Genomic DNA, 24,928 nt, shown 5'->3' with positions numbered 1-24,928 from the left:
GAACAGTCATGGCACACATCACTAACATTTCATATAAATCATAAGTTACCAACCAGTATCTTAGCAAGGTACAGCATATACCTGTCCACAGATGTCTGTGGGTGTGCCATGTATTTATACTGTACATTACATACATATAATTATATATATATATATATATATATATATATATATATATATATATGTATGTAAGTAATCCCTCCAATATCCGATGTAATAGAGCCAAAGGCATGTCCGGAAAGTGGGTCCGTCCGGATAGTGGGCCCCTGCCTCCTGGACTGGTACTTATGGACCCTAACCCAGCCTAACTTTGAAAATCACCTAACTCCCTACTGGACCACACAGCACCTATTTAAGATCTTATTCACAAAAATAAGGGACAGAATACATGAAATAAATGAAAAGGAACCATAGAATGAGGAATTAGAGATGAGTATGGAAAATACGAGTATTTAGCAGTGTACAGGGTACAAACAACATGTTCGTGGCCGTTTGTTACGAAGGTTAACCTGCCTCCTCTAATGCTCTGGCAGTGGTGAAAATGCTCTTGAAGCATGTACTGTAATCCAGTGTTGTGCTGCACTTAATCCTTTGCACTACAAATTATAATTGTTTAACACAGCACATTCTGTTCTTAATTGTACCACGCCAGTTTCAACCGCCAGTTTGCACTCTATACTTAATCTTTGCATGCTAAATTCTAATTTCAGAACATTGCACAACACTGTAAATTCCCATGTGGTCTAGTGGCGAGGTATTGCAGTTTGTTTACTATTTATTCACAAAAATGAGCACGTGCGACATCCATTGCGATGAGCGTTTAGTCAGGATGGTTGTTAGGTGGTAACTTGGGAGGAGGAAGAAAAGGGCGCGCATAAACACAGCTGTTCGGCGCTGAGCGCCAATTTCAAAGTATGGTTGAAAAAAATGTTGGATTTTTTTGTTTTTTTACCTTTTTTGGCCATTTTGGGGTTCCAAAGGTCTATCTATCTATCTATTGCCAGACGCCTCAATCCCGTTTGGGGTGGACACAAACAAATCGCCTCCTAGTCGCCCTGTCCCCCGCCATTTCACTCCCCTGCTCCCAGCTCACACCCCCCTCTCTCATATACCTCTCTACCCCATCCCTCCATCTCATCCTCGGCCTCCCCCTCCCTCTTTCCCCCTCCACCTCACTCACATACACTCTCTTCGTCAGTCTTTCACCCTCCATCCAAAGGTCCGGGCCTAAAATGTCCAGGTAGTGGGGAGTCCGGATAGTGGGCATCCGGATAATAAAGGGATTACTGTATATATATATATACAGTAATCACTCCAATATCCGGATCAATAGAGCCATCGGTAGGTTCGGATATTGGTTTTGTCCGGATATTGGGCCCCAGCTTATGGACTTGTACTTACGGACCCTAACACAGAGAAACACCTATACAACTCCCTCCGGACATGCATAGCACCTATTTAACACCCAAATCACACCAATAAGGCACATAAATGACTGAAATAAATGCAATAGAAACATAAAATGTGGGTTTAGAAGTATGTTCATACATTAATAAACATTCTGGTACTTATGGACTCTAACCGAACCTAACCTAACCGAACCTAACCGAACTCTGAAAAACACATTCCTACTGCACATGCATGAGGTAAGTTTAGTATGGAAAGAAGTACAGTATGACACTTTCTGGTAAGTATAGTATGGGAAAAAATATAATATGAAACATTCTGGTAAATATAGTATGGGAAATAGTACAACATGAAACATTTTGGCTACTTACAGCAAGTCCCTGGCCACCTCGATGAATAACCGCCTCCTCTCGGACTCTGACAGTAAGAACGATTTCCTGAAGCACTTGCACTACACTCTTCCTGAAGTCTTGCACTGAACTTAGTCAATAACACACAGAAGTCCGTTCTTTTCACAGTGTTCACTTTAGTCCAAATAATGTTCCATTAAATTTAAGTGTTGCACATTAACTTTTCCCAAGTTTTTTTAAGTTTCCAAAGCCAAAACAAAGAAGGTTAGTTACGTTAAATTTCTTTTCTACTTAGTCTTTTCTCCCAACTTGAAAACCTTAACACAACACACCGTTTTTTTCACTGCACAACACTCAAAATTCCCGTGTGGTCTAGTGGAGAAGTTCTTGCTGTTTATTCACTGTCAGAGCCCGAGAGTATCACTGGCAGGCGTCCAAGGGGTGCATCGGTGGGTAGTGGTGATGGCGTACCGACTACAGAAGACTCTGAAGACAGCCGCAAACTCACGTCGAGCGGTGACTCCACTGTAGCTGATGTGCTGGGCTGTGGCTCGGAGCATGAGGGCCTGTCTTGGGGAGGCAACGGAGTGGAACCAGGGCTTGGCACAGCGGGGGTCACGGGCCTGAAAAAACTGTCAATCGTTGACTGACGCAAGGACCGACGATTCTGGCGATTGTTGATGCGCTGCCGGAAAGCACGCACTTCCTCCACGAGTCCCAAGGGCCCCATCTCCCTGTCGCAGTCCGGGTGTTCCAGGTAGTCTAGGACGAACTCTAGATGTTCCCGGAGTGCGCTCAGCTTGGGGATGGCTGGAGTAGTGTCCTGCTGGGCGGAGTCTGCATCATCATCGCCTTCGTCGTCGGAATCTTCAAGTTCGGGACTGACACCAGCAACCGAAGACGCGATCTCGATATCAGACAACGTCTGATACCCAGGATCGCCCTCGTCGTCGTCCAACCACTCACGAACATCGTCCACATCAACATCGTCGCCGTGCGTACGTAGCCGTGCATGGAAGTCATCCACGTCAAACCCTAGGAAATCGTACTCCACATCTGTTCCGAGAAGCAGACGAGACCAACCATTTTCAAGAGTTTTCACAGGGACTTCCTTCCATGCACTAGCCCAGTTGTACAGCGCAGACTTGATGTTGTAGCGGCGAAGGTTTTCCAAAGTCCGCTTGCCTCGAGTGTCACGTCCTTCCCTGCGCTCGTCCTCGTCCTCGAGAACCACCATCACCTCGTCCAGGAACTTCCGACGGTACAGGCGCTTTGTTGCCACGATCACTCCTTGGTCCATTGGTTGAATGAGAGCAGTCGTATTAGGTGGCAGAAACATGCACCTAATACGGCCATTCTCAGCAACCAAGTCCTTGTCGCACGGGTGGGCAGGTGCATTGTCGAGGAGAAGGAGAGCCTTTACCTGGTCGCGAGGAATTCCCAGTGTCTTCGTCTGGTAATGTATGACCTCCTTGACGAAGTGATGGTGAAACCAGTCTTTGAAAATCACAGCTGTGAACCATGCTTTCAAAGAATGGTACCATACGACAGGAAGGACATCCATCACCCCACGAAGGCACCGAGGCTGCTTTGCACGGCCAACAATAACGGGCTTAAGCCGGTGCATGCCGTTAGCATTGGCACAACACAAAGCAGATATCCGTTCCTTAGAAAGCTTGCGGCCAGGTACACGCTTCTCCGTCTCATCGGCGAGAGTGTTCGTTGGCACCGAGCGATAGAATAGGCCAGTTTCGTCAGCGTTATAGACTTGACCGAGAGTGAGGCCCTCCCTGTCGATCAAGCCTTTCACCTTGTGCCGAAACTCGTCCACTCCATCCTCGTTAGCGTCCAATGCTTCGCCATGTGCTTTACGGTTAGTAAGGCCATGTCGCAACTTGAACGCAAAGAGCCAACCCTCGGATGCCTTGAAGTCTAGGGCGTCGTGAAGCCTTGCAAACTTCTCAGCAGCAGCCTTCAGCTCCGTTCCACGTACCATCACACCAGCTGCACGTTGCTGTCAATACCAAATCAACGTGGAGCGGTCGATCTCTGCATACTTGGGGGTAAACATAACCTTCCTCTCCACGTTGCGTTTGCTTCTCGACGAGAAGTCAGCCGTGTACTGCATGAGCTTGTCTTGGGAACGCTTGATATCGAACAAAGTCGACCGGGCCAGGTTGAACTCGCGGAGAATGCGAGAGGAAGACCAACCCGCATCAACCTTCTCCAATATCTCCCGTTTCTTCTCCAGAGTCAACACCACTCTCTTCCTTTTCTCAGGAGGCGGGGCCATCATCACACACACTAAGAGTAGGGCAGAGAGCAGCAGGAGGCCTTGCAGCAAGTACGGCACCACCACAAAAGCGAGCACGTGGGCAGCCATGGCGAACAGCGCAGGTCTTGTCGCGGTGAGAGACAGGCGGGAAGTGGGGAGGATGCAGCGGCGCTCTATCGGACGTCGGAGGAATGACGAACCAAAACAATGCTCTCACGCGGCGCGCGCGGCAAGTTCAAATTACGGACGGCAAAAAATCGATTTTTTTTTTTTCCAATTTTTTTGGATTTTCGGACCATTTTGGGAATGTTTGATCCCAGGATGATAAGGTTCGGTTAGTGGGGATGTTCGGTTATTGGGCGTCCGGATATTAGAGTGATTACTGTATATATATAATCCTCCTTCCCTTTAGGTTCCCCCAACACATGATACTATATCTTCATGAACACTCGTGACACATACCACTAACATTTTATATAAATCATAAATTTCAACAGTTGTCTTAGCAAGGTACGGTACCCGTCCACTGATGTCCGTGGTTGCCCAGCGTCCTTATGTCCCCTGCACACCTGCCACTAAAGTATCACTGACATACACTACACACCCACAATATCCCAGAACAAACACTCGTGACACATACCACTAACATTTTATGTAAATCATAAATAATCAGCAAATGTCTGAGCAAAGTACACTACCTGTCCACTGACATCCGTGGTTGCCCATCATCCTTACATTCACTGCACACCTACCGCTAAGGTATCGCCAACCTACGCTACGCACCCACAATATCCCTCCACGAACACTTGCGTCACATTTCATGTACATTCTACATAAAGTATAAGTTCTCACTAAATGTCTGAGCAAGGTACAGTACAGAGGAGTAGACTGTAGCACCAGTCGAGCAGGGCAGTACTCCCGAGGTGGATGGAAAGCTGATGACAGGGAGTGCTGGAGCTCCCGTTTCATCAGCCCTCAGGACTAGTTCCTGACCATCCCCCTTTGCTGAACTTTTTCAGTGTCTCAGTTACACAGAGAGTAGGCCAGCATGCTCTCCAGTACAAATTTCTCTAACTATCTTCACCAAACTACATGCACAGTACACACTACACTTCCTATTCAAAATTTACCAAAAATGGCGTCATTTTATCAAGCCTCAGAGTCCCCAGGGGGGGGGACCATAAATGCCCCCACCTTCTGCCCCTCTCCCGGTGATGACTCAAGGTGCCTGGAACCACTGTCTGACTCTCTTCTTCTTCATTTCTGCAACATTCGCGGCCTTTCTTCTAACTTTCGCTCTGTTGAGCACCACCTCTCCTCCTCTAAACCTCACCTTCTTTTTCTAACGGAGACTCAGCTGTCTGAGGCAACTGACAGCAAACCCTTTTCTGTATCCTCCTACTTTCTCTATACTAATTTCAAAGCCAAAGGTGGCTGTTGTGTATATATACGCAATGATTTATCTTGCTCTCGTGTTCCTGAACTTGATTCTTCTGAATTCTCCACACTCTGGCTTCGGCTTTCCTGTCATTCTCTGATTAAATATATCTGTGCTGTTTACTTATCCCCTAATTCTACTGACTATCAAAAATTCTTCGACTATCTTACTTCTACGATGGAACACATTCTATCCATTTCTCCTTTCTCTGAAATCTCCATTCCTGGAGATTTCAATGTTCACCACCACCTTTGGCTCTCCTATCCTTTCACGGATCCACCTGGTGAACAAGTCTACATCTTTTCTATCCTTAATGACCTAGAGCAGCTTGTACAGCACCCTACCCGTATCCCTGACCGCCTTGGAGAGAGCTCCAACATACTTGACCTCTTCCTCATAACTAATCCTTCTGCTTACTCTGTTAATCTTTTCTCTCCGTTGGGCTCCTCCGATCACAACCTTATTACCTTAACCTGTCCTATCACTCCGGTACAGCCTGTGGACCCTCCAGGGAAACGTCGTCTGTGGCATTTTGGAGCCGCAGACTGGGAGGCCCTCAGGCAGTACTTCTTTGATTTTCCCTGGAATGATTATTGCTTCCATGGCCGTGAGCCATCTGAGTGTGCCTTGCGCATTACGGAGGTTATTCTCTCGGGCATGGAAGCATACATTCCTTTCTCATATCCTTTGACTAATGCAAGAAAGCCTTGGTTTAATCACGCTTGTTCTAATGCTGTCCGCAACAAGGAATGGGCCTACAAAAGGTACCAGAGCCAACCCACCCCTGAATCACATCATCTTTACGTTTCTGCCCGGAATCGTGCTAAGTCTGTTCTTCGCTCTACTAAAAATAATTTCATCCATACCAAATGCTCTCAACTCTCCAACTCGAATTCTTCCCTCTCATTCTGGCATCTTGCCAAAAATCTTTCTAACAACTTTACCTCATCATCCTTCCCTCCTCTTTTCTACTCTGATGGTTCTGTAGCTATTTCTTCTACTGATAAAGCAGATCTCTTCGCACAGACTTTCTCCTCCAATTCTACCTTAGACGATTCCGGTGCTGTTCCTCCATCACTTCCCCCCTCTGACTTCCTCATGGCTGACATTAAAATTTCTTCAGTTGATGTATTTTCTGCCATCACTGGCCTCAGTACTAACAAGGCATATGGGCCTGATGGGGTCCCTCCTGTTGTTCTCAAGAACTGTGCTTCTGTGCTTACACCCTGCCTAGGCAAACTCTTTCGTCTTTGTCTGTCAACTTGTACCTTTCCTTCTTGCTGGAAGTTTGCTCTCATTCAGCCAGTCCCAAAGAAGGGTGACCACTCCCAACCCTCCAACTATCGTCCAATTGCTTTAACGTCCTGTATTTCAAAAGTTTTCGAGTCAATTCTTAATAGAAAAATTTTAAGGCATCTTTCCTATCACAACCTTCTTTCCGATTGTCAGTATGGGTTCCGTCAGGGACGCTCCACTGGCGATCTTCTCACCTACCTTTCAGACTCCTGGTCATCCTCCTTTCGGGACTTTGGCGAAAGCTTTGCCATTGCACTTGACATCTCAAAGGCTTTCGATCGAGTCTGGCATAAATCTTTAATTTCCAAACTGCCCTCCTACGGTTTCTATCCTTCTATCTGTGCCTTCATCGCTAGCTTCCTTTCTGGTCGTTCTATAGCCGCTGTTGTAGACGGCCATCGTTCTTCTCCTAGATCTATCAACAGTGGTGTTCCTCAGGGCTCTGTCCTATCACCAACTCTCTTCCTTTTATTCATCAATGATCTTCTAAGCTGTACATCTAACCCTATCCACTCATACGCTGATGACTCCACCCTTCACCTTTCCATTCAGTTCCCGCAACGCCCATCTCAACAGTTACTTCAACAAACAAGGGATGAGGCTATGGCACACCTAATGTCCGACTTGGCTCGTATCTCTGACTTGGGTAAAAATAATATGGTTGTCTTTAATGCATCTAAGACTCAGTTCTTACACCTATCAACCCGACAAAATCTTCCACAGGTATACCCACTAATGTTTAATAATATTCAGCTTAATCCTGCATCATCCTTGAACATGCTTGGGGTTTCATTTACTTGGGACTTATCTTGGAAAGATCATATTACATCTCTTGTAAAATCTGCTTCCAAGAGATTGGGTGTGCTAAGCCGACTTCGCTCTTTCTTTACCCCTGCGCAATTGTTGACTCTATACAGGGGTTTTATCCGCCCCTGTGTGGAGTACAACTCTCATGTGTGGGGAGGCTCCCCACATACAGCTCTTCTCAATAGGGTGGAGTCAAAGGCTTTTCGTCTCATTAACTCTCCTCCTCTTACTGACTCCCTTCAACCTCTGTCTCTTCGCCGCACTGTTGCATCTTTATCTCTTTTCTATCGCTACTTTAATGGTCACTGCTCCTCTGAACTGTCTGCTTGCATTCCTCCACCTCTACGACGGGCGCGTAGCACCCGTCTGGCAGCAAACTCTCATCCTTTTTCTGTCCATCTCTCTAATGCAAGAGTTAACTGTTACTCCCAGTCTTTCATTTATGCAACAGGTCAGCTCTGGAACTGTCTCCCTCTGTCTGTATTTCCTGCTGCCTATGATCTCCAGTCTTTCAAACGCAGTGTGTCCAGGCATCTCAAAATGATCGGATCTTGAATTGGCTCTATATTGTATTTTGTTTTTCTCTTGGAGGGAACTGTTACTGCAGGCTCATGGCCTTTGGTTCCTTCTTCCTCGCATTTAAAAAAAAAAAAAAAAAAAAAAAAAAACGTTCAATGACCTCCATGGTTGCTAGGCGTCCTTACGTACCCTGCACACCTGCCGCTGAGGTATCGCTAACCTATGCTACGCACCCTAAATTATCCCTCCACGAACACTCGTGGCACATTTCACGTACACTTCACACTAAATCATACCCAAATACATGACTACCACAGTGATTCCACCCTTACCTCCGCAATTCTTCCATTCCTTACTACGGTACAATGTGACCGTGACGCAGCACTTTCGCCTCGAGATTTTCAATGCACCGCTATATTGGCACACTCCACACTCCTTCATGAACACTTAATCACTATCAAATTCCATCCCTAAACACCTCTAATAATCACTTCCCGACTACAGCCTACAGGTGACGCCTGCCTCATTCCACACTATGGCTATGCCGTACGTAACGCATGCTAGTTCCAATATATCACAAAGCCAGCCACTATATCTTTCACACAATATACAGTTTAGGCATTGGCTTCACTATATACATAAATGTACTCACAGCATAGGGCCTAGGGGAGGCAGAGTGGCTAAACCCCGCTACAGTGAACACGTGTCTTTCCCCTAGGCCTAATGACTGATAACGGTTACCATTGTTTTTCGAGATACATATCCATGTTCCATCAACAAAATCACTTCAAAATATGCTCAGAAATAATATATCATCACACTCAGTCCACAGGGACTTCAGCTCAGGTGGGAGGGGGAGAATTAGTGGTGTTTAAAGGGACAACACATGCAGCACAGCCCTACAGCCTGGCTACTTGTGAGGTACTGAGGTTTATCGCTACGGACAGAGTCTGAGGAGGCTCTACAGTGTTGCCAAGTGTTTACCTCAGAAGAGAGACATGCCCGCTGGAACGCACCAAAATTTGACGCAAATCGGCCCAAAACTACACTTTGGCTATTTTTTTTTCTGCTTATTCACTTGATTCGCGTCAATGTGCGTTTATGTGCCAAATCACAAAGAATACGATTCGCGTCAACATGCCTGGGAGGGTTAAGATAACACATATTAACGATACAAAGAACTGAATGGCATCCTTATGTCTCATGTTAAAATGTTGATGACTGAGAGAAGAAATGAATGATGGCAAAACTGAAATCATTATTCGAGGGAAGAGGGGTGATTATGCCGATAATATCCCAACTTATGACATTGGTACTTATCAACATCATCCAGTGAGTTCTGTTTGAAACTTGGGGGTATATTTGATTTCATACCTAGTAACAAGGAACACCAGAATCAGGTTATCAGAAGCTATAACCTGCACATCAGAAACCTGTATTTTGTGAGGCAGTCATAAATGGACATTTCCTCTTAACTTTGGTTCACACGGTGGTCATGTCCTATGTTGATAATTGTAATGAATAATAGATTGGCCTTCCAAATAATCAGTGAAAGACGGTTCAGCCTATGTTAAATATGGTAGCAAGGCTTTTTTTTTTTTTTTTTTTTTTCTCCCCCTGGAACCTCCACTACCTGATTTCTACTTTAGTTGCACTGACAGCCAGTAAAAGCTAGAACAAAATTTAAACACTATGTTATAACTATCAAGGTTCTTATGTTGGGTGAACTGGAGTATCTTGCAGAATTGTTAAAACTTCTGCCAGCACACCAGAGTGTGGTATTATGAAAATAATTAGATTTTTTTGTGCCATAGTGAATTAAGAACTGTTCATCGACCAACTTTTTTCTGATCGGTTGTTTTTCAATGAGTGACCCCTGTATTATGTATCAGACTGTCGTTGCCCATGGGACACTTAACTTTTCTTGAATCTTTTAAGGGATGCTTGAAAGTCTTTCGTATTTCAAAAAGCTATGATTTAAAGAGTGAGATGTTGTGATGGATATTTACAAGATTTGGTTTATAGCCACTTCAGCAAATGAAGTTTGTATTATATGAATAATATCACAGTTCTTGTACAGTAACTGTAAAGATGCAACTGTGTTTCAGGTGCAGGTGATTTCTTTTGGAAGTACTGGTGCTTTTGAGAAACAAGATACCAGGTTGTAATTATCATCATTATTATTATTACTATTATTATTATTATCCTTACTTACCACCACCATCACCACAACCATATTTGAGATGTCATGTGTGGCAGTGAAACATGGGATGTAAAATGGAAGGATATAATGAGACAGAAAAGAAATAGCCTAAGCATAATTCAGTGGATATGTGCTGTAAAGTGATGAAGGGATAACCTTAGGAGAACTAAGATGATGACAGAGTAGAAAACATCAGAAAGGAAGTAGCTAAGCAGGGGTAGTTTTAAATAATTTGGATATATCAGAAGGATTGACCAGGAGAGTTTGATGAGGATATATTGAATTATTGAGGTACTGGACTGTTGATGGAGAGTTAGACCAAGGATGACGTGGTACCAGATGGTGTATACTGATGTCAGATCCAGAGGTATTACTAGAGAGCTGGCATAGACAAAGTAAGGTGGAAGAGTGCTTTCAAGTTATTCTGTTTGACCCATGTCACATGGAAAACAAACATAAAACCATAAATGATGATGGTGATAATCACAAGGCATTTTGTTGATGGTTCACCAGATTTTGCATTTTTTTCTCCTATATCTTGATTCTATCATCCAGGTGTTTAACAGGAAGTACGATAATTATGATGAAGATGATGATGATGATGAAAAGACCCTTGCCTATTATCCCAATAGGTACTTCCTGGAGGAGTGTGAGAAGAACAGCCGCTCGTACTTGGAGAACTCCCACATCACTGCTTCCGACACTGTCACCTTTCTTGCCCAGAGTGCTGCACTTATTATGAAGACATCCACTGTTGCCACAACCTCACCCACTCAAAGGAACTCCACACCCCCTATCATCACCATCACACCCGAGTCCAAAATGTGACCTATGGTGGGGAGTGAACGAAGAGGCAGCATTTAGTTTTTAGATTTTGTGTCTAGGGAGCATGTAGAGGCAGTTGCTGTAATTGTCTGATGGACCAGTGTTTTACTTTTACACACACACACACACACACACACACACACACACAGCATAATCAGCTCTTGTTCCTGTGGCTGTTTAGTAAAAAATAGCATATTTTTGTCACTTTGTTATTGCACTTCATTACACTTGTACAGTATTTAAAATTTCTTTTGATAATCAGCATGTATCTCATGAAATTTTGCATCAGGTATAAGGCAAATTCTATTTTTATAGGAATTTAGATTGACGAGGAGAGTGTATGTGAGTGAGGTGAAGGGGGAAAGAGGGAGGGGGAGGCCGAGGATGAGATGGAGGGATGGGGTGGAGAGGTATATGAGAGAGGGGGGGGTGAGTTGGGAACGGGGCAGTGAAATGGCGGGGGACAGGGCGACGTGGAGGTGATTTGTTTGTGGCCACCCCGAACGGGATTGAGGCATCTGGCAATAGATAGATAGATAGATAGATTTAGATATAAGAATAATTTTTTCCATGTGTGATCCTCTGAAGTGTAAATGCTGCACAAATTTTTAGATGATTTATCAAGAAAATGATGTACCCATAACATCCAGATTACAGTGTTTAGTTAAGTGTGTAATAGACATCCAAACTGTGATCACTTGCATAGTCTGATTTTCTGTTTAAAGTACATGAATTCTGCCCACTTGGAAATATCCACATAACAGCACATTTAGCCACAGCAGTCATTAGTTTGGAATTGTTGTCATTCGTTTGGAATGGTTGTGAGCTTCATTTTTTACCCAGCCTTACAATATCAAAGTAACAGTTCTGTAGGTACAGGAGATAGCTGACAGATGCTTAGTAATCTGGAAACCTGTAAAACACTATTAGTTCTGTATAATTTCTGGTTGATAAATTTACATTTTTACATGTGTATGTACATAAATGGAAAATAAAAATATACAGTGGACCCTAATAATACTGAATATGGGTCTCATTCACACAAAACACGTTTTAATTAGCACTTTAATCCTTGACCCAAAAATCGAGCATCATGGTAAAATCAAATTTTTATGCAGCAAAATCCCCAGACCAAAACCAGTTCCTGTTGGAGACAATTAGGAAAAAAAAAAGTGTGATGATATGTGCAGCTTGCTTCCTATATTCCTCTCTCGTGCATGCGCCAGCTCAGTCCTCCTGTCCTAGCACTTCTGCACCACCAGACTTGTCACCAATAGTTTCTGACAACAAGGAGATGAGAGAGTTTGAGGGCTTTAAGACCTAGCCTCAACCATCAAGGGGTTAGAGGCATTGCTCAGTCCCTCCTCTAGTCCCACAGCCTCGGATACCTCCTCACCCCAACACCCTAGCTCCACACAGGCACCTCTTAGAGGACAGTAGGCACCTGGTTTTGTGGCATCCAGAATGGCAGAACTGTGCAGTTTTGCAGCAGCCATCAAACATTCCCGTGATTGCATATGCACGAATAAAAAATGCACTTTTGCTCCCTCCGGCACCACGAGTTTTGGATTCTCACCACGGCAACGCCAATGCCAACACTCAGTTTCAGCCTGCTAACTGCACATGTTCAGTGTGTCCCCAAGTTGAATGTTATGCTCTCGTGTCCTTGATTAGTAATTGACGGAAATGCGTCATCATGTGTTAAAGTAGAGCCAGAGGTGGACCAGGTGATATTGGAAATGGTGTAAGAAGGCACAAACCTGGAACAGCAGGTAGTAAAGGGGAGGCCAAGCAGGACTACCGCAAGGGGGTGAAAAAATGCAAGTACCGGGTATGATGACAAGTTAAATAATAAAATCGTGGCAGAAATGGAGAAGGGTGCTCATAACTCTGAAATATGCAAAATGAATGTGCCAGAGTTTAATTCATGGTATGAGAAAACAGCTGAGTGAACTCAAAGCCAGTCTAGACCTTGCGAAGAAGTATTTTGAACCACGCGCCAAAGGCTGATGAATGAAAACAATGACTGAGTACAGCTCAATTATGCTGTTGGTTGAGCATTATTTGTTAAGCAGTTGAAGAGAAGGACCGAGGAAGGCGTTAGTGTGTCAGGGCCCAAAATTCAAGACCAGGTCCACCTATTTTATAATGCAATTGCAAAGAAATGGAACATTGCATCACTTGCTGAGTTCTCTGCTTCACTGGGTTTGCTACAGAGTTCAAAGGCAGGTTAACAGCAGCATTTCAGGTAACTTTAGGATGCATTTAAAATACGAAATGCACTAGGGGGAGATTTCGTACAGGTCCGGTCCCTATTAACTTATTTCCCTTAACCCCCTAAACCGCGGGGTTGTTTTGGTGCTCCTTGCATGTCCCGCGGCTATATTCGCACTCCGGCAGACTTTGTAAAAATATTTGCCAAAAATCAGTTATTAATCCTAGAATATTATAATTACATTTGCATATGGCACATACCTTTAGCTTTCTTCTGGGATGTTTGTTGAGCCTTCGTTGAGTACCGTTGAACTTGTGGAGGCTTCTGAAGTTGGGTAACGAAGTCTCCACTCTACACTTCCCGACACCCCCAAATACGATTACCACAGCCTGATATTATCACTAGAAACACTATTCTGTGATTTTCAAATAGTTTGGAATCCATACTCCAAAACAAAAAACAGTGAAAGCAATGAAAATTACGAGCGCGTACCAGCTTCCCACTTGCGCTCGTTCGCCGCTAGTATTCTGTCATTTATTATTCATAAAAACACTCACACTTTATATTTCTATTATTGTATAACACTTATATATATCTGCAGTCTTTATCCATAAGTTTCCTTCAGTAATAGTAGTTTATTGTCACTGTAGGCATTCAATTTCTCTTTCAGTAAATTACGTAGCATTCACTTTCTCGTCCTGTATACTAGCGTTGAGAGCGAATCTGTCACTTTCACTTTCATAATTCATAGTATTCATACATGCTAGAGTGAAACTTTCACTTTCATTACTCCGAGTATATATACTCGTATTCTTACATTACTACTCATATACATTTCTATTTACATTCTTTATTTTATTTACATTATTTACGTTTCTATTTACATTCTCTATTTTATTTACATTATTTACATTTCTATTTTATTTGCACTGTGTGATGCACTGTCACTTGCAGTAACTTATAAAACTATTTTCCACTGTTCACTTATATTTACATTCATTGCTTTCACTTGCTGTTTACACATTATTTACATTTCTACTTAAACTGTTTTAGTCACCAGAAAGATCATAGTCACTGTCCATGATTTTCATTGATAAATTAGCCAGTTCACGTTCCACAGCACTCACTTATCCCTTTACCCTTTTCCACACAAGGTTTATTAGGGGTAGAGGTCACAGGGCCCTTTGCATGGGACTAAAAAGTGGCGGAATTGGACAGGGATGAATCCGACATGGTCTCACCTTAAAAGACGACAGTAAACTGAATGCTGTGGTGGCCTAGGGGCAGTGAAAGGCTGCCAATGTCAGCGTGGTGACAGCTGCTAATATATACACTATGAAATGATTGGCAGGAAATCTAGACAATACATAATAAATTAGGTAGTTCCAGGTGAATGTAAATATCACTTAGGCTTCTCCCTTCCTTTCTTATATATATTTTTATTACGAAAATAGATTATACAACATATTTCAAGGGGAAATAAACGGGGAAAATTAGCGAACGAGTGCACGTGAGTTGTTGTCAGGTGATAATTAGCCAATTCCAGGTGTATGGCACCATCACTTACATTATTATTTTTTTTTTTATATATATTATTTTGTATAAGAATAGGGCATAGGGCTTATTTCAATGGATGAAATCAGTGGAAAATTCCGGGGATGATTTACTTAGTGCAGCGTGACCGGGCAGGCGAGAGGAGAGGGTAATGGAGGGGAGGTAGGGAGGGTAGTCAAGAATGGGGAGAAATGGCTAAATTGTCAACAATGGATGGGAGTACAGATGAGATTAGGAGTGCTGACTAGTGTTGGATATTGGCAGTACTGATAGACGATACAAGCCACCACTTGAAAGCCCGGGCGAATTCAAAATAACACAGAATCACAAAAGTGACACCCCGCGGTATGAGACACCCCGCAGTTAAGGGGTTAAGGTCAATACCCCAACTTTGGCAGGACTTTTCTTGGTCCCTATTAGGCACTACACCTGGTGCCCTACTGTAAGTGAAATATCCCACTTATTTACCACTTTTTACCTCATTTCACCATATTTTATGTCTAATAATGCTTCCACTGTTTCTTTGCTTCCAGCAGTATCATCATGCATGAATTCGGGGGTGAAAAATTTTGTGGAGGGCCACAGGGGGGATTTGGAAAATTTTTTAAATTTCCTTAACACATTAGCTAAATAACAGTGGTTCTTATGGGCCTGATTCAGTTTGCATTTTATTTTTCAAAGAAACATTAGCCTTGTAAAACAAGAGTCCATCCATCCATCATTCAGTCCTACATTGCCCCATGAGGAACATAGGAGCCCGGGGCTAGGCAGTTGGTCCCGACATTAAGATGAGAGTGACCAGCCTCACTCATCCCTGAGTGGCATTACATGAGCAGTCAACCCCAACCATCCCTTGGATATAAACCTTCACTGGCTCAATCCAATTGGAACGCAATAATTACCCACTAAACTACCAGGCGCCAAAATTCTGGTTATATGGTTACCACCCGGTGTAGCAAATGGTTTCCTGGTGTACAGGAAACCATTAGCCTTGTCACTCAATGTAGAGTCACCCACAGGCAGAAAGAAGAGGAAAGAATGAAAGAAAGAAAGACACAAGAGGGAATGTAAAGTCACCCATAGGCAGAAGGACAAGGAAAGAATGAAGGAAAGAAAGACAGAAGAGGATGGAAGGAAAGAAGGATGGAAGCAAGGGCAGACACCCGACAGCAGCACTACATTGAGTGAGTGGATGGTGAGCGCTCCCACCTACCACGAAAACAAGAGTCCACTGTATTTATTTCTGTGACCAAAAAAATACAAATCAAGCCAGTATCTCAAAAGGACATATCAGTACTTATTTCCATAACCAAAAATGCACATCAGGGCAGTAATAGTTTTTTTTTTTTTTTTTTTTTTTTTTTTTTTTTTTAAATGACTAAGTTTCCAGAAATAGGAAATACAAAGTTAAAGACTTTAATTTTTGTAGTGTGTTCTGTGAATATGAATTAAATATGAGGTCTGTTCAGAAAGTATTCAATCTTAGGCTAAAAAATAAATAAATAGCTAACCTGTTGAGCTAGGACATTAATTTCCCCCAGTGTAGGCCCCTTGTGACTTGACACACATACTCCAGCGTTCATGCCACTGCCTGAAACATTTTTCAAAATCTGGTTTCAGTATCTCCTGCAGGTGCTTCATCATATTTATCATGATCTCTTCTTTCATCTCAAATCAGGAACCCTTTAGTGGAGCTTTGAGCTTAGGGAATAACCAAAAGTTGCACGGAGCCATGTCTGGTGAATAGGACCTGCGGGATGTTGTGCTTGGCCAAAAATTCCTGGTTGAGAAGAATGGGCAGGGGCATTTGTTATGGTGCAGCTTCCAACATACCTCTTTCCAAAGGTCTGGTCTATTCTGCCGAACTGCATCATGAAGACAGTGAATAATGTCGAGACAGTAAAGTTAGTTGACAGGCTGACCTTCTAGTGCATATTCATGATGCACAACACCACTGTAGTCGGAAAAAACTGTCACCGTGCATTTCACCTTGCTGTGGACCTGTCGTGCTTTTTATTGGCTGAGGCGACCCTACATGCTTCAATTGGGATGGCAGTGCTTTGGTTTCTGGGTTGTACCCATACACCCAAGTCTCATGTCCAGTGATAAAAGCTTTCGGAAAATCTGGCTTATGATTTGTACACTCCAACATGTCTTGAGCAATGTTCATCTGCAGACCTTATTGTTCACATGAAAGAAGCTTTGGAACGAACTTGGCAGCAACTCTTTGCATGCCCAAATCTTCTGTTAAAATTTTGTGTGCTGGTTCTTTGCTGATTCCAATTTCATTAGCAATTTCTCAGACAGTCAACCAATGATTTCCCATGACCAAATTGCAGACTTTCTTCACATTTTCAGCACTCCTGCTTGTTGATCGTCTCCCAGGACGTGGATCGCTCTCAACTGATATTTGGCCATTTTTTAAGCGATTGAACCACTCTTTAATTTGTGTTACCCCCATGGCTTTATTCCCCCAAACTTGCTGGATCTTCCTGATACACTCGACCCTTGATTTGGCGGACCCCTATTTCCCGGACACGGGCTGAGGCCGGACAATATTGTCAAATGCCAGGCAAATGCCTGTACAAGTCCGGAATTCTCAACAAAGTCCGGCCATTATTCTCTCACATAAAAGTATAAGCAGTCTGCTGCACAATACAGTATAATTATAGCAAGGTTTTGACTCGATAAAGGCCATTTGTAACACTCACAAGAAATTATTTTCATACATGAAATGCAGCTTGGACACCAACCTGCTTCATGCCACCAGCTCCTAACTCGTGGCAATATCCCATTTGCCTCTTACCTTTCTCAAATGCCACTATAAATAGTTTATTGCATAACACAGTAAAGTTAAGGAAGGCTTGGACACAATAATATTCATAGGTAATTAAAAATATATTTTTTTTTTTGCGGACAAAGTCAATGAGATCCATTCCTACTCACTTTGCTCACCCGACTCAGTGTGACTAAATACCGAATTGGCACTTTTCACCACAGTGGCTCATACGCACCTAATTATCTGAAATCTACTTTAAAAATTTTACTGAATATACCTTAATTTAAAAATTAGGTTTCAGAGCTAAAATGCACGAATGTTAGCAGATATTTTCCCTTCAGATCGTCAGTGTTCATATCTCGGTCAGCTGATGAGTGGTTGGCCAATGTTAGCAGATATTTCCCCTTCAGATCATCAGCACACCTTGGCAGACTTCTGTTTTGCATAAATATTTATTTTGAGTAAAAAAAAAAAATGTATCTGCATTGTAAATCGATATTTATCCAAAACAAAAGTCCGTCAAGGTGAGTTGTTAGGTTAGAGGCAAAACACTCTTGCTAACTTTGAGAAATTTTCACTCTGAATTCTGATTTTCTATTAATAATTAAATTAAGCACAAACTTTTGACTGAATTTTAAATAATTTGGTGTGCAAACCTATATGGTGATCAAGATTAAAATATTTTCCAATTAAAGTTGCCAATTCTATCCAAGATCGAGATCATATTCGATGATTGTTTGTATCTCGTTCAGCTGATTAGTGGTTGGCCAATGTTAGCAGATATTTCCCCTTCAGATCACCAGGATGCCTTGACAGACTTCTATTTTGCATAAATATTTATTTTGAGTACAAAAAAACTTATCTGCATCGTAAATCGATATTTATTACAAAATAAAAGTCCGTCAAGGCGAGTTGTTAGGCTAGAGGCAAAACACTTCCGCTAACTTTAAGAAATTTTCGCTCTGAATCCTGATTTTCTATTGATAATTAAATTAAGCACAAATTTTTGACTGAATTTCAAATAATTAGGTGTGCAAACCTATATAGTGGTAAAGATTAAAATATTTTCCAATTAAAACTGCCGATTCAGTCCAAGATTGCATGTTTGTATCTCGGTCAGCTGATTAGTGGTTGGCTGACCTTGTGGTGCTCCATTCCTTGCTCATTTTCCTCTTTTTCCTTAGCTTTTTGATCTTCTATCATACCCTCCACATTCTCGTCAACAACTGTCTAAACAATCACTCTTAGGGTTGTAGCTAGCAAAACACAGCTCTTGTGTCAGTTATTATTATTGTTATTGCATCAGCGTTATTATTTTATGTACTGTGTATGTTACTTATGTTGGTATAGGTAGCTAACATCCCAGAATGCTGTAGATTACCAAAATAAATGCCGGACAATATTGGAGAATTCGGACAAAGTATGGTAGTAGTCCGGGGAATGGTATGTGGGGCCGGACTTTTGCCACTCCCGGACTGGTCTACCCACCCTTTTAGTCCGGCAAATCGAGGGTTGAGTGTAGTTTCATCTTGGGTATCACCTAGTTTTTGGCCAAATTTGTTGCTCTAATGTTGTTTGACATTTCTGGTCATCATGATGAGCACGGAAACATGACGAGTGTAAGATGCACGACCATGAACCTAGGCTAACTGACTGCCACTGAGTCACACTTGGCAGTTGGCATTAATCACACATATGCATGAAGGTCCTGTATTGTGCAACACAAAGCCCTGCCTCTATCCTCCAACCGGTTGATGGGAAAAAAAAAAATATAAGGTCAGATACTTTCTGACCAGACCTCCTACACTGGCATTGTTACAGAAAAATTAAGTCATCAAGTACCAGTATGGCTATTGCTTTAGACAATGTTTGGTGACTCTGACACCATATTCTGACCCCTGATGGGGCTGATTTGATTAGCTTGGCTCAAAATAGTTTTCCCAAGGTGACAGAAAAGCAGTGAAATACCTTAACCAGCCAAAAGCATTTAAGTAGTGGCAAAAAATGTTATCTGAAACAGATGATAACTTGCACATCAGTAAGTCTCCAGTGATTAACAACTAGCATTCTCACTAAGGAGAATGTTAGAATTAAATTTTCATGCTGGCAGCTCTCTCTTTGCTGTCAACACTGGTCAACAGTGAACTACAGAATTTCAGCTACTAACAGTAATGTCAGAAGTAGTTGTTGACACCTTATGTTTTAACTTTTTACAGACAAACAGACTTTGAAAGAGAAGCTGGTGGCTTTGCCTCAAAACAGAATGGCTATGAGTGGCCTGTTTCATTTGCAATGCATGCCATACTATCAGCTCAGTTTGTGTCTGGTGACATCTGGCATCCCTCTAGGCTTACTTCAAGTGAATGCTATGTTTAAGCCTAAGTCATCCATTAGCTTAGGTACAGGACAGTACTGCAGATTTCACTCCTAACCAATGTCCTTGGATATTGCTTCCCACTGTACAGTAATCCCATTAATATCAGGACGCCCAACAACCGCACTCCCCAATATCCGGACATTTTGGGCCCAGGCCTTCGGAACCCCCCAAAAATAAAGAATAAAAAAATCCAACATTTTTTCAACCGTACTTTGAACTTGGTGCGTGGCACCGAGCAGCTGTGTTTACGCATGGTGGCTGCAGCCTCTTGCTTCCTTCCCTCCCCAGTTACTGCCCATCTACCATCCTGACTAGATGCTCATCGCAGTCGATGCTGCACGTGCTCATTTTTGTGAATAAACTGCAATACCTCGACACACTAGACCACATGGGAATTGACAGTGTTGTGCATTGTTAAGAAATTAGAATTCAGAGTGCAAAGGATTAAGTGCGGAGAGCAGACTGGCAATTGAAACTGGCATTGTGCAAGTAAGAACAGAATGTGCAGTGTTAAACAGTTATAACTCACAGTGCAAAGGATTAAGTGCAGCACAACACTAGATTATTGTACATGCTTCAAGATATTGGAGGGATTACTGTATTTGATTTTAATGTGTTTGTGGTACTGTAGGTGAGGGTGCTCACCATCCACTCACTCAATGTAGTGCTGCTCTCGGGTGACTGCCCTTTCCTCTCCTCCATCCTTCTTTCCTTCCATCCTCTTCTGTCTTTCTTTCCTTCATTCTTTCCTCGTCCTTCTGCCTTCAGATGACTTTACACTCCCTCTTCCGTCCTTCTTTCCTTCATTCTTTCCTCTTTCTTCTGCCTGTGAGTGACTCTACGCTGAGTGATAAGCCAAATGGTTTCCTGTACACCAGGAAACCATTTACTTCGCTGGGTGGTAACCACATAACCAAATTTTGGCGCTTGGTGGTTTAGTGGGTAATTATTGCGCTCCAGTCAGAATGAGCCGATGAAGGTTTATATCCAAGGGATGGTTGGGGTTTATTGCTCATGTATTGCCACTCAGGGATGAGTGTGGCTGGTCACTCTCATCTTAAATGTCAGGACCAGCTGCCTGGCCCCGGGCTCCTACACTCCTCATGGGGCGACGTAGGATTGGATGATGGATGGATGGATGGATTTTAATGTGTGCAATCTCATAATTAACCCCTAAAGTCCTAATCGCATCTTTTGATGTGATTTGAGTTTTACGCCAAAATGCCTAATTGCATCAATTGAGCAGGGCCTATAAAAAACTGCGGAGTGCTTCCTCCACCCCAGTTTCGACGTACATGGCTTCAGGCCAATGAGAACTCACCTCTAAGTGGCATGAGGGGGGATTGAACTAACCCAGGCAGTGGGGGGGGGCACTCCCCCCCTTTGGGCTGCCTCCATTCCACTCTCTACCCCACTCCCTCACTCCCTCTTTGTCCCCCATCACCCTCCCACTCCTCCATGCACCTGCATCTCTCCTCCCGCCACCACCTGTGTCCCTGCCCACCCACTCTCGCCCCTCCTCCCACCTTGCTAGCCTTGTGTCCCCCCTGAACCCCACCCCATCCATCCCTCCCTCCTTGTCATCCACTACCCTCCCACCCCTTACAGACCCCCGAGAGGTATCAGGCCACCAAAATGTTACAAAACACACTGAAGTGTTTTCTTTTCATGCGAAAAGTTGGTTATTTTTCTAACCCCAGTACCTATAGGCCTACTTTCCATAGCCTACGTTATCTCCCCACAGTCTAGTAATCTTCACTCACCTACATACACCTGTTTTCATGGTTGGTGTGACAGAACACTTTGAAATGACCTGTTTCAGTAAGAAAAATATGTAGTTATCAAAATTTTCACGTTTTAAAGTGTTTTCGTGGGGTAACTCTTATAAACTTTGGCACACGATTGTGCGGTAACCATTTGGCCTACGGGGGTGCAGATTGCGTTATCATGTATGTAAATTCTTCCTCTCTAGCCAGAACATAGTCAATTTGCCCTTGGTGAAAGTTGCCAAAACACTCCTGAATTGCAGTTGTGGGAGGTACCGTTCCTGAAATAATTGGGGTCTTTAGGGGTTACATATGAGTGCTGTTGTTCTAACTACAGTAATGAGGAAAAGGCTCATTTTCTCACCTGGAAACACAAGAACATCTCTACCAAATACAGTAGATAGCACGACAAACCATATGGTCGGAGTGGTCAATGAGAAAAGTGACAATCAGTACCCGTGGCCTCTTACCAAATCTTTTCCCACAAAGAAAACCTCGCCCAGGATGACAACACAAGACAACAAAGACTACAGACAATCTCCTAAGGCATGAGGTGCTTAAAACTCCTGATATTATGGCTGCATAGCTCAGAATTAACTATCCAGAGCTCCTACAAGGTGTCTCTATCAACACCATCCATTACCAGCTGCAGGACTTGAACATACTGTACCATCATGCTTGCCAGCCAAGGCAGCACTTTTGACCAAACGGATGTGCCAGAAATGGCTAGGCTTTTTAAGAAAATTCTAAGATTTGTCCTCAGAGGTCTGGCAGACGGTGATGTTCTCTGATGAGAGCACTTTTATATGTTTTCATCTTTGTATTGGGTGGGTAAGGAGGCCTTGGAACATCAGTCACTATGACCCTCACTACATACAGAAGACTGTCAAACACAGTCATAGCTTAATGGTGTGGGGTTGTTTTAGTTGGGGTGAATGTTGACCAGTATATGCAGGTACTGAATGATCAACTCATGCAATTTTATGACATTATAGCTGTACACATTTTATGCAAGACTGCTCCATGTCACAAAGGAAAAAGATTCATGAAATTCCTCTCAGATCATGACACTGAAGAGCTCGATTAGCCAGGTAACTTTCTGAATTTGAATTCCATTGAAAATGCATGGAATTATGTGAATAACAGGTTTACAACATGCAACACCTCATCAGTGCCTCGCCTTATGGATGAGATTTGCAACATGCGGGTCAAGAAATGGATGCTGAATACTTCCAAAATTTAGCAGACAGCACACTTAAATGCCTCCAGTTTGTTACTGAGGCCAAGGACATCATGACCAAATATTAGGATGCAATTATGCTGGACAGTTTTGTTTGTATCATTACTGTAATATGTTCCTTGGAGTGTGAATTTTGTTCACAATATGCCTTGTGCAATCAGTATCTTTTGCAGAGTCTAGTAGTTTAATGGAATGACCATAAGAGAGATAAACTGATTGCATGTAAAGTATTAGTCCTCTAACTAAATATCCACTGTATTAAACACAGTACAGTATGAAATTATAGCCTTACACTAAAAAAAAATCTGTGGTACTGAAACAGAATTTACTGGTGTGTCTTATGGGGTTAGCAAAAGACTGGGGAGTTTTAAAATATAACCCTCCTTTTTTTTGTTCATATTGCAGGTAGATATCATCATCATCATCATCTTCGTTTTTTGTCCTTCTGTTCCTATATTCAAACTGGGGTTGGACATGCAGTGGCTTTTCTCCACTGCTTCCTATCCTGGATTAAATCTTCTCCAATACCCAGTCTTTTCATATCTTGCTTTATAACACTTTTCCAGGTCTTCTTAGGTCTTCCTGGCGGTCGACATCCCACTACCTCCAGTTCCTATGCTATTCTCACACAGCTTCCTTCCTCACTACTCCTCATGTGAGCAAACCATCTAAGCCGCCTCTGCCTCAAGATGATATCGAGATCCTTCACCCCGCATCTTCTGGCTACCTCCTCACTCAAAACTCTGTCCTCCCATCTCACCTCTGCCATGTAACATTCTATGATCAGTACTCCTCAGAACATTCATCAGTCTATCTGTCAGAGCCCATGTTTCAGCACCATATATCAATACTGGTCTAATGCAGGCTTTATATAATTTACTTCTGTGTCTTAGTGGTATGTGTTTGTTGACCAGTAGGCTAGCCGTTTCCTTCCACTTTAACCATGCTGATGCCACTCCTGTTCTAACTGATCTCTCCACCCCTGCTTCACAGTCCGATATGTCTCCTAGATAGCAGAACTGCTGCACTTCCTGTAATGTGCCTCCATTCACCTCCAGCTCATCCTCTGCTTCATCTCCCTCCGCCTCTCTTCTTATGCAGGCTGGGCAGCGGAAATTTTGCACTGCTCTCAAATTCTGCAGACCTGAACACCTTCTATGGCACCACTTATTACACTCTGTGCACAACACTGAGTTCACTCCTACTTCTCTGCCACAGCATCCACATGGCCATTTTCCTGACTTAATTCTTTCTACTGGTTTCTTGCCTGATACCATTACCTTTGTCTTATCCATATTTATTTTCATTCCCCTCTTCTCCATTCCAATTTTCCATCTGTTAAACATTTCCACCACTTCTTCCTTGAGGTGCGATTCCACCGGGGCAGCACAGGCAACATGTAGCATGCGACTTGCCTGGCTTTCAAGATGTATGTTGAATGCGGCATTCAACCAGGAGACATGTTGACTGCGACAAGTCAACATTGTTGTTTCATGTAGCACGCTACATGCTAGTGTTTATGTTGAATACCATAAAACCTTTTCCACCGATTCAACAAAAACTGAGCCAGTTGTCAACACGATGTCTCAGGAGATGATTGCTGCTGCTGCGTGTCTAATGTTGTGCAATGCTCATAAAAAAAACTAAATGTGCATTTATAATAAGGTAACTCGCACGGAACACGATCTCACGGAACGCGCTCGCAATTATACACGGTAAGGGCTGGGATACATATAAGACAACGTAAGATTAAAAAACCATTATGAAAACTACAAATTAACGCAGGAGAGGCCTTTGAAAGATCAAATCCTCGAACGTCACCGCAGCGCGCGGTTTGTTTTGATTACGTGACGATCTAGGCGGGAAATTATTCAGTG

At 42.9% G+C, this 24,928-nt stretch overlaps 1 protein-coding gene across 1 annotated transcript in view; it reads left to right on the top strand.

The window, feature by feature from the left end:
* LOC145392702 (malonyl-CoA decarboxylase, mitochondrial-like) overlaps nt 1–11,475 on the top strand; it is a 203,782-nt gene extending 192,307 nt beyond the window's left edge. Inside the window, exon 11 of the mRNA XM_080267005.1 lies at nt 10,928–11,475. Coding sequence (XP_080123131.1) covers nt 10,928–11,123 — 196 coding nt within the window. The 3' untranslated portion in view covers nt 11,124–11,475. The remainder of the gene's footprint in view (nt 1–10,927) is intronic.
* Nucleotides 11,476–24,928: the final 13,453 nt, after the last annotated feature.

Source organism: Coenobita brevimanus, chromosome 23 (genome assembly GCF_032717465.1).
Source record: "Coenobita brevimanus isolate Jiangsu-jjx chromosome 23, ASM3271746v2, whole genome shotgun sequence".
Taxonomy (NCBI): Eukaryota; Metazoa; Arthropoda; class Malacostraca; order Decapoda; family Coenobitidae; genus Coenobita; species Coenobita brevimanus.
Note: the sequence above shows the minus strand (reverse complement) of the source record. Positions and strands in the feature narration are given on the sequence as shown.